At 31.7% G+C, this 13924-nt stretch overlaps 1 protein-coding gene across 5 annotated transcripts in view; it reads left to right on the top strand.

Moving 5' to 3' along the window:
* Positions 1 to 13924, top strand: part of LOC114932472 (protein couch potato) — a 77824-nt gene that overhangs the window by 47266 nt on the left and 16634 nt on the right. For 4 of the 5 annotated variants that reach the window (XM_085479759.1, XM_029304692.2, XM_029304689.2 and 1 more), the window contains 2 exons: positions 2738 to 2800; positions 5463 to 5604. In XM_085479759.1, coding sequence (XP_085335885.1) covers positions 2738 to 2800; positions 5463 to 5604 — 205 coding nt within the window. The remainder of the gene's footprint in view (positions 1 to 2737; positions 2801 to 5462; positions 5605 to 13924) is intronic. The other variant, XM_029304690.2, reaches the window with a different exon arrangement.

Here is a 13924-nt window from a genome sequence, read left to right as displayed (position 1 = left end):
ATTTGAAATTTATTTTATTATACGATATCGACGTGTACTGTTTAATTTTATATACGTTCTCTTTACCTCCTTACATTTGAGTCGGTGATTTTTTCATGAAAAAGAAAATGCTTTTCCAAGATGAATCAAAGTATAGAAAATTTCGGAGCACACTTCGATGTAGTTTTAAACGTCGTGATCTTCTAAACAACGAACAGCGTTGTAGAAAATCTGTGACGTTAGCGTTATCACAAATTTTCAAGCCTTTTGATTATACGCGACGGTGTTGCGCCTTGTGTGCGCAAAGTAGTGCTTCTATACCTGTTTCCATCCGGGGTTACGTGCATAATTGCATGCACTTTTACACGGCCATGGTACGAGTTGTCGCCGCGACGGCGGCGACGAAGCCACAAAGAACCTTGGCGCCCCCAGAAGAAAAACCGATACGAGCGTTGCACTATCGCGGTTTGTGTATCAGGAGGGTATATTAGTATGCAATATAACAACAAAAAAAAATATATATATACATATAAAGAATGAAAATACAGGAGGAATCGATCGTCTCCGTCGGGCGTTTTGCACGCATGACCATTAACCTACATCACATCACGATGCACATATTGATAAAAAATGTTCCTCGACGCGGCAAAACGATTACGTATTACGTTTGGGTATTCCGTGTTCCGATAAGAATAATTCCGCGAATTCGCGTAATGCACGCTAGCAAGGCAAATCGCGCGCGTTTACATCGACGTTATATCTAATATTCGAATCGATGGAAACGGATTGCATTCGCCGCGGAATAAAAACGAGTCAGCGAGGTGCATTCGCGAGAATTGTGAACGAACGACTGTTATATCCATCGGGTGAAAGTACGATCGATTTATTTTTTCCTTTTTTTATTTGTGCCTTTAGCAGCGATAGCAATTCTCTATCTCAGATTCCATGCGAGATATTGCCAGAGATTATTCTTGAAACTATTATGACATTTAATGTGAATAATTCAATGGGCCCTCCAATATTCAAATCTATTATATAATCTTATTCATTGAATTATTACATGTCAGTTTTTTTATATCGCTGTAAAATGCATGAAAATTAAGAATATTTTTAAAAGCTATATTAAAATATTAAAAGATATATTTTATACTAATGTAATATACTTAATAATATATTATATTCTCATACTAAGCTATTAAAATTATTATTATTGATTGATATATTAAATCCAGAGATAAAAGAATATAATAGAGAAATTATTTATAGAAATAGATGCCTAGATAGCTAGACATTATGTATATGTTGTGCAACATCTATTTATTCTTCGCTTCGGAAATGTCTCTGTTTCGAGATCGAGCGCACTCGATCGAGGTGAGATCCAATTTTATTCTTTCGGATGCATAAATATTCGAGGGAGGCGGCACGGAAATAAACGGCAGCGTGTAACGAATATCCTCGCGTTAACGATCGGGCATTTCTGTCTCTCGCATCGTAGAATCGACACCTTCGATTGCAAGCCGTTGCAATCACGCGATGCATTATGAAGCGAAGTAGGTTCACCTTGATGGGCGATCGTTAGCGCGGATTGATCCGCGTGTTCTCGCGACGCTCGGCGTTTTCCGTTGCTCCGTTAATTCCGTATAAACCGATGGAATCGATGCCGTCTACTGAATAAATTAGTGAATGCGCGCGCGCAGATAAAAGGATGAATGCTTATACACTGCCAAGGCGCAATATGCAAACACTCGCACGAGCGAGAGAGAAAGGAAACGCGATAAAGGCGCACCGAGGTCTCTCAAAGTATGATCTTTCTTTGATCAGCTGCCAAAATATTTTTCACGACTGCGATGTTACGGCGAGGTATTTTTACGCACATCTATCTATCATACAAAATTTATAACGTGGAGTCACAATTGTATAGAAAATTGTCGTAGACAAGTAAAAAACCAGATTGCTTATTTGTTTGTATTGTCATTTATTTTATTACTAGCAAATTTTTTTATACAAGACAAATTATTGATTATGATTATATTATCTATTTTTAAGATTACATAAATATCAAATAATAACTTAAATTAGAAGTTTGATATAAATGACGTAATTATGTTCATGCACATTTGTTCTATTTTTTTTTAAAGAAACGTTGATAAAAAATATAGTTTTACGTTTAACATATTTACATTATTTTACATGGAAGTAATTTGCAATTAACATATAAATAGATACCTCATTTAGAGTATTCTTTGGAAGTAAAAATTTAAAGATGCAGACTAAAGATATTCTTGCAGATTAAGTTTTAGAGGTGCAAACAAGCAACTAAACTTCTTCATCTAACTTCAAGCGGATTTTAACAGAATCTTAACTACAGTCTTAATTATCAACTTATTCAATATTAAAACTTTTCAATATTATAGATAAGTCAAAAAGTTGCAGTAAAAATAACCTTCATCGGTACCCTTTCATGACTTGTTTTATTAGAATTAAACGAGAAATTTGTCTTCATATAGTTAGCCGCAAATTACTCTATCGCGGAGCATTTGTTTATCTCATATAGCATTTATTATGAATAATGAGATAAATATTCCCAAATGGGAACAATGATATGAACGGGTCGGCGATTTTAAGCCCGTTCGTCGGCGAAGTAACATTAAGCGCTCGCATAATGAATGCCCGTCAAAAGAGAAAGAGAGAGAAGATACAATCTGTATATGCGACGCGAATAAAGCGCTTCTTGTTATGTTCTCTTTTCTCATTTCAGCCGGTGGGATTCGTGACTTTTCACACGAGGGCAGGCGCGGAGGCGGCGAAGCAGGATCTGCAGGTAATAGCCCTTTTCTCGCAGGCATCCGCGAGGCGAAGCAGGTGGGAAAAAGGTGGTGGACTCTCGTGTAGGAGTCTCAGGGTTGACGCGCGGTTGATAGCATACATATATACACAGTGACACTCACTTACGTACAGATATGCCCGGCATTTTTTTTTTTTTTTTTTTTTTTTTTTTTACGAATCCACCCTGCCTTAGATTCTCCAGCTGGCACGGGTTAATGCTATCTCTAGCTCTTATGTCTATTAGTTACTACACTCTCTCCATCTGATTACTGTTTATCTCTCCTTCTATATCTATCGTAGCTTTTCTCTCTATATCTTTCTAATTTTTTTTCTCTTATTGGGACCAAATATAGTATGTTACTACCTTTTGTCTACCTGTATGCGTATATACCAAGGCATATTGTAATAACGCTGCACCGTGTGGCATTATCGATATATACATATATATATGTACATATATATATATACATATTATGTTGTTTGTCTTCCGAGACAAGCGTATCATCTAGTTGCATATACATATATTTAAATATACATATATGCGTCAAGGTAGCTTATGGTCAAGAATTATTATTTGTGTAGATTGTAATGGAGCATGATAAATAAAAGAACAATATACTCGATATGTTACTAATTAATTATTTTATTAAAAGTTTTAAAAAAGCAATTATTTTAGTAATATATTTAGAGAATTGTTAATTTTTGCATTTTAAAATGTTTTTGAAAATCCAAATCTTAGTGTATATTTTTGCATATACTGCACTTTTTTAATTTGAGAAAAATTTCTAAAAAAAAATCTCAATCAGAAAATCTCTCTTATACACGATACTTTTTCTACATTTCTTTTAGATTGATATAATAAAAATATGAATATATTTATATGCAATGTGTATATATATGTATCTGTAAATACATATATCCATGAGGTGATCACTTTTGATTTAAAAATGTTCCTACAGCTTGTCACGCGATTTTATACTTTGGAATGTATTATATATAATTTAAACGCGAAGTAGCTTTCGTCGTGTCGACTGGATCGAATTTTCTGGTATAGTCGTTAAGTTGGTCACCCCATGTAGCTCTACCATACCGTTGCAACTGACCTCACGCAATCTGCAATGTTACATAACCCGAGTATGACAACGGTATATCGCTATACGTACGGACGTACGTATCGCGTAGAAAAACATCCTTTTGTCGGATGAACACGTTCGCTGGAAACACCGTAGTACGGACTAACGAGCGACCCACCTTATGAATACACGTACAAGGAGAGAAACACACACGTATATACACACACACACACGAATACACACGTACACGCCCTTGTGCTAATTTCCCTTCCACATCCAGCGTAATAATCCTATACTATTATTATACCTATGTCACTTTCGTCGCTAGCCATCAGTGATTCGATCAGCCTTTTCAATTTGATTTCGCAGGCATGGAACGTATGTTGTGGGTTTAAACATCACTTTCAACATAGCTTTTTAGAGCCTTTTAATCGTTTTTTTTTCATAATATTAGTAAATCAATTTTTTTGCACGAGATATTCATGTTATCGTACAAGTTCTTAAATCTTTTTACAGGATAAATTTGTATTTGTATATTTAAATTTTTCTACTTTAGTAATAAAACAATTTAAATAATACAAGAAAAAATATTAGACATATTTGTAGTAAAATTAATAATTTTTCCAGATTATACACAGCTTGTGATGAATAATATTCTTTGCACATTCTCGTATTCGTAACGTTAACTATTTATATTATTGTTATTAAAACATTTTTATTTGTTTATTCGTAGAAATTTAAAAAATAATTGAATAAATAAGGAGTGTATTTTTTAAATATTATTTTACAAAAATTAAAATTACAAAAAATACATTGGAAAATAATGGCAGCATATCAATTTATCTGCAATTTTACACTGTCGTTGTTAGTTATAGAAAGATTGGACAGAAAAAGACAACTATTTTGATTGAATATCCACTGAATGTCAATACGATTTATGGAAAATTGATTAGTGCGTATTTTCGTATTAAACATTAATCTAGCTCACTTTCGCGTTATATATTCACAAAATAGACGATATCACTGAAACATATCGAAAGAAAATAAACCACTGCAGAGAAAATACGAATAACGTTTTATTGGAGTGGAATAGCGTAATCTATCAATATTGCTATGAACTTTGAATTAAATCTGCAAATATTTGAACGAGAATAAGTATTAATTCGTGGGACAAGATTTTTGTAGCATATATAATAAAAAATTGCAAATATTTTTGCTGTAGTGATAATAAAAGATATTAATTTTTATTCAAGTAACAAACTGTTTTAAAAAATAATTTACAGACTACATATTTTGCTTTTTAATTAAAAGATTATTTTTAAAATATCATAGAAGGAATAAAAATGTTTTCAGAGCGAAGCACATGCAAAATTTACTAAAAGCATAACATTGTTTTATAAATTGTCATACCAAAAAATTAACCGGACACGCGGCTAGTGACGAAATAAAAAGGGCCTTCACTCTCTTTGCTCTCTTTTTTTTTTTAATCGTTTCTTTTTTTCTCTGTCTCTTTGCCTTACTACACTACCACCATCCATCCACGTGTGTGCTCCCGATTTACTAATTTAGGGAATCTATTTGCAGCAGGGGGTTAGATTCGATCCTGATATGCCACAAACCATACGTTTGGAATTTGCAAAAAGTAACACAAAGGTTAGCAAACCCAAGCAACCAGCCGCTGCAGCAGCCACCTCGCACCCCGCTCTGATGCACCCTTTAACGGGACGTAAGTATGCACCGCCACTCGTTCACTCGCTGAATACGTCTCACTTACTATTTCTCACCCACTGCACCGACTACAAAGTGTCCTACTTCCTGTTGTCACTCAGCTCTTTTTTTCAAAAGAATTTTTTTTTTTACATAAGTACCCTCCCACACCCTTCCTCCCCCACCCCCACCCCCCACGACTACGGGATCTGAGATATCGTCGTCGAGAATCGTATGACAATCGATCGAAGTACGGTGGGGTTTCTCACGGCGAACCTCTGCATTTAACATTGGCTTTACAACGTGTAAGATGTGTATACACCATGTACGTATAAAGCAGTATTATATACGCGGTACGCGGTTAGACAATGGCGCTTATATAGCGCAAATTATCGCGCTCATTAACCACGGCGATAATAATATCTGCGTTGAGTATAGACAATCTCCGATTTCCGTTCTGGATATTTATGGCGAATCCGCAACTCGCCTAAAATTAACACGGTATTTTCTTAGATAACATTAGATCCTTTGTTTTCTAATAATTGTACCTCACGTTTATTTATTTATTTCTTTATTTCTTTATCTTTATTTATAATTATTTAGATAGTTGTTGAATCAAAATTCTTGATTTGTTTCTATTTTTCGCAATTTATCAGAATTCTACAATTATAAAAATTATTTATTTAATATTTTCAGATTGATTGCATTTATAGATTTATAATATACTTTAGAAATATAAAATTAATAGATAACACAGTATTTTCTTATATAACATTAGATCCTTTGTTTTCTAATAATTGTACCTCACGTTTATTTATTTATTTCTTTATTTCTTTATCTTTATTTATAATTATTTAGATAGTTGTTGAATCAAAATTCTTGATTTGTTTCTATTTTTCGCAATTTATCAGAATTCTACAATTATAAAAATTATTTATTTAATATTTTCAGATTGATTGCATTTATAGATTTATAATATACTTTAGAAATATAAAATTAATAGATATATCGCAAATTTACATTTAATATATTTATTGCGGATATTTTATTCTTGTTTAAATAGTTTAAAAATGCTGGATAGTTCGATCAAAATTTGTTTTCAAAATTATATGACCTAATTAGTCTAATAAGCAGTATTTAAATATCTAAGTAAATTAGTCAATTCTTGCAGAACCAGCATTTTATTAATGTTCAAAAGATGTTTGTGTTCCTACGTACTTCTATCATTGTTGAACGTTCTCTCGAGCTATCCTGGGTATATATCTTGCGAATTGCATATTATTGACATTAAGAACTACTCTCTCATCATCCCCGCCCATATGCATTGGGTGGAAAATATATCCATTAAAGTTACAATACTAATAATAACATAAATCTAATCCATTAAGCTCCGAATCGGCATTAAATCTTTGCACTATATATTTTGAGGTATTATTTTACACATATAAAAAATATTTTACACATTAATCTATTCGACAAAAAATCAAATTTTATCAAATTAGAAGATTAAGAATTATAGCAAAAGTATAAAAAAAAATGCAAACTAATCTTTGCATTATTTATCGTTCATAATACCTTCATGCGGAATATTATTCCAAGCGAGTTTGCGATCGAAATTTGATTAATAGTATAATAACGATATTCGGATTAGTATACGGTATGCAACCGTACAAAATTGGGAGAAATAAAAAAATTCGCAGTATATTTGAAACAAAGAAAAGAAAAGAGATGCGAACGAACGAGAAGCCGGTAATATACATACACACCGTATTTTATCGATCGCGAAGAATAGCACGAAAAGAATAAAGTACGAATAAAGTTGAATAAATCTCGGAGATCTGCACGTTTAGAGGCTGCGTGCGTGTGCGTATTTTACGCGCGCAATAAATATGTATTTGTGTCACATTGCGGAAACAGACTTGCCGGATGGACGTAAAGCGCATCAGTTTCCGAAGAAACTGCGACTGCAATAAATCTTGCTGTCGCACGCACACCGTCTGATTTCTGTATCATAGATAAAAGATCGTCTTTATTTCCATAATATCTAAACGCACTTTTCGCCGAACATTTATTATCAATGTCAGTGATAAATGGATTCGAGCGAAAATGGTTATAATGGTCCATATATTCGTATCTGCTTTTTTCAGATCCAAATATTTTTTAAAGATAATTTTGTTACATATTAAAATAATCTAAGCACACATACTAGTTTGTATTTCCGATTTTAGGCAATAATGTTTTGATAGAACGATTGTTTAATCGATTAAAAATTAGAGGTACCACACCGGTACTATCAGTCTCGGCTGGAATCAGCTGCTAATGGCATTCTTAATATCGCGCAAATAGACCGTTTCGTATCTAGCATCGAGAAATTTCGCGGAATAATTTCAGTTTAGGTGGTAGCAATTTCGTACGATGACCCAATTTTACCGCTCCGCACGCCAAGTCAGTCAATAAGACATAATCGAACTGCCAAATGTATCTTCGATGAGGTTTACCTTCGCGATGACGTCGAAGAAATTGGAAACATAATTTAAGAAATAATTAATGGAAGTTTATTGCGTTCAACTTTTAGTTAGTTAAATGGTAGTTTGTTTTCTTGCAAAATTCTTTACGATATTATTGATAGACAATTTTAAGTATTATTTAACAATTTAATATATATTTATTAAATTATGAGATACTTTAAATTTTCTTTTTCTTTCAAGACGCTGTCTCGTCGCATATCGATTTTTTAATCAAAACTCAGTAGAAAATATAATTGTGAAAATATAACTTAAAAAAGTAAAAGAGTATCGATCTGTTATCTATAGATACGATATGTATGTAGTTGAGAGACACGATAGTTATATATAAATGCTTTCGAGGTTGATAGATTTCGGAATTCGTTGTTGCCAACGCGCTTTCCGAAATTCCCGGAGTTATATTCGTCAGAACTTTGCTCGCGTTCTCTCTTCTCCCTGTGTTTCGGAAAACAAGGTCTCGGCTTTGAGTTTATCTGAAGTAATTCGTTGCTTTCAAATCGAATTTAAATGTAAGCAGTATCTCGGGATAAATTTACATAGTAGCGTGCTGGTGGAGTAATCTTAAACACGAAGGCCTACTTCGTGGAAATAATGGTATAACTCTTAGTAGTAAAAATATAATCTTTTGTAGCGTGTACATCAGTCTTTTTTGCGCATAATTATTTTATTATGACATAAAAAAATCTCAGATTTTTTTTAAAAAAAAAGAAAAAAGAAAAATACTGCAGTTTTCACTTTCGTGCTGGATTATTTTACCATGACATAAATATATAAAATCTCAGATTTTTCTTCAAAAAAAGAAAAAGAAAAAATACTGCAGTTTTCACTTTCGTGCTGGATTTTTTATCACTATTTTCGTAACTGCTTTGTTTCTCAAAGTATGAATATTATTGTTTCGACCAATGGTACAATTGTAATTTGGCACAGATTTCGTAACAGTTTTCATTCCATTTATTTACGTGGAATTTTCGCATCGATAATAAAATGCTCATTATATGGTATATTGGTCATTTTTGCACTTTGATCGCAAAAGTGACGGAAGAGAAAGATGCAAGCCATAGGCTAGTTTTTTACGACAATTTTCAACTTTATTTGCATAATTACGTTTTTTGTGATCAAACATCAAACGTTTTACTGCAAATAACGTCACAAATATTTTGCTCTTATAAAATTATGTATTTAACTGTATGCATATGTCATTGTGTATAATCTGTTTTTTTTCTAGTTACAATTTTGAATATATTTTACTTTTATTTAAAAAAAACTTTAATTTAAAACACACTATACACCTACTCCATCTTGGCCAACAGAGCCAAACTGCGAAAATTGAAACTTAGGAATTCGTATCTATGGTTTTAGATCTCAAAATTCCCCTTGTTTTTTTTTAACTTCCCCTGTAAAGAAATAACCAAGAAAAATATTAGTCCGAAAGTCGGCTGAATTGGGAATCGAATCCGAGACCTTTCGCTTGTCGGGCGAATGCTTTCGGACTAATATTTTTCTCGCTTATTTCTTTACAGGGTTAAAAGAGAAACAAGGAGAATTTTGAGATCTAAAATCATAAGATACGAATTTCTAAGTTTTTTAATTTTTTTTCTTAATTTTCGCAATAACATCGCGTTTGGCTCTGTTGGCCAAGGTGGAGTAGGTGTATATTGTCTTTTAATATTAAAAAGCCGACTTAATATTCTTAATATTGTTTAATTTAAAAGACTTCACAAAGATATACATCAAAACTTTTATAATAACAAATAATACAACTCTTCACACTCTCTCCGTTTTCAAGAAAAATCAACTCCAGAAAGATTGGAGAATCTGCCATTAAAATATAATGCGATAGAAGTGAAAAACTTTGTATTGTCTTATTTTCCAAAGACAGTGTACATCGTCGAAGTTTGAAATGCATTTTCAAATCGAGATCGAGACGCTGTCTCGTTGCATATCAGAAGTTACGCGAAGTGCGCGAAAGTTTAATAAAATTTATGATTGTCACTTATGTATTTCACTCGCTGATAAATGGAGGAGAATAGTGATCCCAAGGAATAATCAGGTCAAATTGTAAACGCGATCTCTGATGCTCGTTAATGTCTGTTGTTGAATGCTAACTACACGAATGACTTTTGTATTTTTTTCTACGTAACGTATAATTATGGTTGCAGTATGGACAAATTGTTATATAAAGAGCATCTTAAAAATAGAGTATATACTTATTTTAATGATTATTTTGTTAAATCTGAAAATATTTTTGAAGGAAGAGTTATGATTTTTTACATCAATTTTGATATAAAATATTTTAAAAATGGAATCTCATGTCACATATAATTTTGCACAAGAGTTCATAAAGAATGAAAACTATTTTAGATTAAATAATTTTCACATTTTGGTTTGACATTTATAACCTTGTATAAAATAAATCTAATTTTTATATATGCATATTTAAATATATATGCTATAAGTATCTCAAAATTAATACATTCACAATTGTGTCTTTTATATATTATTCGAAATAATTTATCGGACAGAATGTAATGTCACGAAATATGACATTAACGAGATGAATTATTGCAATAAATGATATTTTATAAGATGTAAGATTTTCGCGATGAGAAGCTACGCACGGTAATTGTCCGCTTCGAAATTCATGGTCCATTTAACCGAGTTTTCCACCGACCGTGCGTGCTCAGACGTATTATGCATTATCTACGCCCGGAGGAATGCAGCTTGCATTTTCTCGCTGGAAAATCGCATGCTCGGTTAGCTTTTCGTACGGTGTTTTCGCACGACTCGTCCATGAAAGTGACCGCTATTTGTATTTAGCGTTATAACATGTGTGTATCCACATGTGCGTTATATTGATTTCGACGTGGTGCCAAGTAGGTATCATATAAATGTGAGTCGTGTGAAAGACCACGTGTAGTCGCGTTCGCGTGGTTGGGGTTGCGTGTGTCAAATGACGCTCGAAATCGATACCAAAATTACGCTTGTCTCCTCTTAGAAACTGCTCTTTTGTATAATTTTTTTTCCATCGTATACCTTCGCGCGATTTTATTTCTTACTCGCGTACAACTACATCACGTGTGTGTGTGTATTTGAAAATAATTGCATCTGTAAGTCTACGTTTCGCGTGGTCAGTGACAATAAACGGCGGTACTTTGCAATTGCATTTGCTCGTGCTAGAAATTTACAATTGTACATATTTGTTATATAATTACTTTTTTTAAAACTAGGAGAGTAAATAGGTCAAGATATAGGACTTGGGGTATATAAAAGATGAATCACGTTCAAATAAAAAAATTAAATAAATGAGTTGCATTTAAATTATTAAAGACTTTTTTTGTCAAGATGTTCGTTTATATCGTCATCGAAACAAAAATTTAATGGCACAAATACTGAATTATATATTTTTATTATACTTTAATAAACTGTTTGTATATCTTAATATGGATTTGTTGGATTATTTATTGTGAAGGTAGCACTACTATAAGTTCGATATTGGTATATTCTAATTTGAATAATGTAATACAATGTAACGAACAACAAACCGCGTTATATAAGTAACAACTGACAAACAATTGACGTCATGGAGTAATAAATATCAAAAGATGTAGGTATATAATACGTTCAGTATCATATAAATAGGAACCTAATCAAGCATGAAAATAACATGTATTTAATAAATCATAATCGGATAATTGATATTCTCTCTCTCTCTACTCTCTCTTTTTCTCATTATTTTTACAATCATTATTACTACACACAAGTAGATTTTTATTATCGGTATTTATTTCAGATTTTTCCTCAATTATTGACTTTTTTATTATAGCTATCAATTAGTGATAAGTTTACGAATAAAATATAATTAAAAGAAATTTGAAAGATTATAATAATTAATTGTAAATAGAAAGAGTATTGTGTTTTATTATGAGTAGACATGTGATTAATTAATTGTCACGAATTTATTGTCGGTAGATATGTAAATGTGACTTGTATATAAATTAAAAAGTGAATACACGCTTTAATTGTAATAGAAAAAAAACATGCAGGAAAATGAAGAAAATAGCAGAAATGTATTTAAAATATATCGCTAAGTTTAGAACTCTAATTAGTCACTATCGCGGAGAAAAAAACATGTTATACCAATACCTCTTTATTATACGACGATTCAAGGACATTTTATGAATGCGTGAAACGTGTTAAATAAAATAGTTTGCTATACATTTTTATTAACAAGTATACGAGAATTGAATTAATTTGATGGGAGGAGAAAGACAACCAGATTAAAGAACGCGAATCATTAAAGTTATAAATTACATCTTATCATTATATCTTTATGATACATATAACATAAATATAATAACTTTAATGATTATAACTTTAATGTTTGTGTGCGTGCATAAGTAAGATAGAGTGTATAGGATGTTTAGTGCGATTATATCATTTTTAATGTGCATTATTATTCAAATAAAACTTTCGATCGTCAGTGCAAAACAAAGTATGTCAATATGTAAATAAGTATCGATAAGAATCTGTATCATGCAACGAGTTGTCACATGCATATAAATGTGTGCCAAGTCCTTCAAATAATTTATTAATTCTGCGATGTTCAATTTTATCCCTATTATTTACGTAGTTAAATATATCAATTATAATATATAGAAAATGGAAAATGTAACTTTTTTTAATATGTTTATTTGTGTGTAAAAAAATGAATTGTCTCTTGATAGGAGTCGAAGAAATTGAGAATAAGCGCGTTGTCTCCCAATTTATTGGATTCACTCGTAGTTCGTGAAATAAACAAGAAAAAAAGAAGAATACATGATCGATGATAACGGTGAAAGCTTTGGCCCTATCTAGACAGTGCGCGTTTACTCGAGCTCGTGTGCTTCGCCATGCGAATCGGAGGTCAGCCTAGAATCAATAAAGTGCACAGTCCTGGCAGGGACTAAAACACACCATTGGTGTAGCAAACGCACACACGTAAGATTCATGCATCAGTTTCTATCGGTTAACAATCGCATTTTCGTAGAAATAAAGACGTCTTTGTTTGCAAAATAATAAGTAAATGAGAGTGCTCTAGTTTTTAAATTTTTCGCAATAATAGTTGAATAACTTTTGGAAAATTAAACTGCTTTGCACACATTTTTTGGTAAATATTAATTGGCATGTGTAAATGAGATTTTCATTGCGGATGTAATTAATTTCCATATTAGAAATAGAGAAAGTTTTGGGAAATTCTTTTAATTTTGATTTTAATTTATAACAAAGAAATATAATAGAAAAGAATTTGACTAATTGGAACATGTCAGGACGAAAACAATTTGTGGCTTAATTAAATAACTCTGACAATCAAAATCCCTCTCTTGGTCATTTTTCCAATTTTTGTTTTTTCAAAACTTTTTTAAACTAAACAATCTCTCCGATTGATCGATGTTTTAATTAGTCGGAATTTATTGCATTTTTATCGTACTAATAATATACATATAAATAATAATCAAAATTAATAATTTATTACATTATTATAATTTTTAATATGCATACTTATAATTTAATAATATGAATAAGAAATAATTAAGAAAAAATTTTTTTAAATACAATGTAGATTTATCATAAAATTAAGTTTTAAATGTCTTTAAATAATTGAAAAATAATATTGTATCGATAAATCTCAGTTTCACAAACATACCAGCGTCGGGACATTTTTATGCAAATTTTTTCTTTACATTATTAACTTGTCTTATACAGATTTGATCGAGAATAGATCAAAAACATTGCATAGTCAATTGCGGTAGCGCGTGCGAGCGGGTTACGCCAGAT

This window comes from Nylanderia fulva, unplaced genomic scaffold (genome assembly GCF_048542155.1).
Source record: "Nylanderia fulva isolate GAGA-0341 unplaced genomic scaffold, ASM4854215v1 Scaffold13, whole genome shotgun sequence".
In the NCBI taxonomy this organism is placed as follows: domain Eukaryota; kingdom Metazoa; phylum Arthropoda; class Insecta; order Hymenoptera; family Formicidae; genus Nylanderia; species Nylanderia fulva.
Note: the sequence above shows the minus strand (reverse complement) of the source record. Positions and strands in the feature narration are given on the sequence as shown.